Source organism: Mandrillus leucophaeus, unplaced genomic scaffold (genome assembly GCF_000951045.1).
Source record: "Mandrillus leucophaeus isolate KB7577 unplaced genomic scaffold, Mleu.le_1.0 Scaffold1, whole genome shotgun sequence".
NCBI lineage: Eukaryota > Metazoa > Chordata > Mammalia > Primates > Cercopithecidae > Mandrillus > Mandrillus leucophaeus.
The window spans coordinates 16,981,396-16,982,928 of NW_012098097.1; the positions used below are offsets into that span (position 1 = coordinate 16,981,396).

Here is a 1,533-nt window from a genome sequence, read left to right on the forward strand (position 1 = left end):
AAAAAAGCCAGGAATGGTGGCACAGGTGTGTGGTCCCAGTTAGTTGTGAGGCTGAGGTGGGAGGATTGCTTGAGCCCTAAAAGTCAAGGCTGCAGTGAGCCATGATTGTGCCACTGCACTGCAGCCTGGATGACAGAGCAAGGCCCGGCCCCAGAAAAGGAAGAAAAAGGAAAACAAAGAGTCATCGCCTGGTGTTCACTTTTTACTGTTTAAAGAGTGGAGAGTAGTTTTTAGTGTATTTAAAACATTTCTGTGGGAGGCCGAGACGGGCGGATCACGAGGTCAGGAGACCAAGACCATCCTGGCTAACACAGTGAAACCCCGTCTCTACTAAAAAATACAAAAAACTAGCTGGGCTTGGTGGCGGCGCCTGTAGTCCCAGCTACTCGGGAGTCTGAGGCAGGAGAATGGCGTGAACCCGGGAGGCGGAGCTTGCAGTGAGCTGAGATCCAGCCACTGCACTCCAGCCTGGGCGACAGAGCGAGACTCCGTCTCAAAGAAAAAAAAGAAAAGAAAATTTCTCAAAATGGAACAAACTGGGTGGTGTTATTTATCATTTGTTGTTTTAATGAGCTGCATTTCTTCTTTCCTTAGTCAAGCATCAAAACTTGGAGAGCAGATGGCAGATTTACACCTTTACAACCAGAAACTCAGGGAGAAGTTGAAGGAGGAGGAGAACACAGTGGGTATGTTCAGATTGCTTTTTGGTACCCTTGACCCAGCCACACTGTCTACCTTAGATTGGCGCTCATGGTACTTCTTGGTGGCATTTCAATAGTAGGCCGAGTTATAGCCTTCTCTCTTTACACTACATTATGAAAATGAGATTATTAAATAAGAATTTTGATGTAGCTGACAAGCTAGTAGAATTGGCACATGATCCCTTTTATACCCAGCCCTCCTTTCTGGTGTGCTTGAGGTAATAATAACCCCTTTTATACCCAGCCCTGCTGTCCAGTGTGCTTGAGGTAGGACTGTCCTGGCAGATCCATATACTGACTAACTGCTATTGTATGTAGTACATCCTCAGACCACCCATATTCTAGCACGCGTAGCCCAGGCGTATACTGATGCTCTGCTGAGGTCTGGCATTTAAGAGAAAGACAAACAGCTCCTTCAGGTCAAGGATCTCTGTCAACAGGCCGAAGAGGTGAGGGTGCTGAGCCTCGGTATGTGAACAAGTTCGGCTTCCACACGGTGACGTGCTGCGGCTTCATCCCGCAGGTGAGTGCCTGGGAGAGGGTGTTCCCTCATGCCGTAATGCTGGTCACCCACTCTTTATACGTGACAGAATGCCAGTCCCCCAGGCACCAGCAAGATTGACTACCTGATTTCTGAAAGCAGAGTACAAGCTGTGAAACCTGGAATGGGGAGAGCAGATGCCGAGGGTCACTGAGCTGAGCTGGGGCAGGCAGATGAGCATTCCACGCAGAGGGAGCCTCAAGTGCAACGGTTGTGTTGCACAAGGCTCCTGATGAGTGTGAGGGACTGGAGACTGCGTGATGGGTGGTGTGCAAAGTCAGGGATTAAGTC

The 1,533-nt window shown here is 49.2% G+C and overlaps 1 protein-coding gene across 1 annotated transcript in view; it reads left to right on the forward strand.

Annotated features, from left to right (window-relative positions):
- Positions 1-1,533, forward strand: part of FN3K (fructosamine 3 kinase) — a 19,910-nt gene that overhangs the window by 3,534 nt on the left and 14,843 nt on the right. The window contains exons 2-3 of the mRNA XM_012000180.1: positions 595-686; positions 1,142-1,224. Of these exons, the coding sequence (XP_011855570.1) occupies positions 595-686; positions 1,142-1,224 (175 nt within the window). The remainder of the gene's footprint in view (positions 1-594; positions 687-1,141; positions 1,225-1,533) is intronic.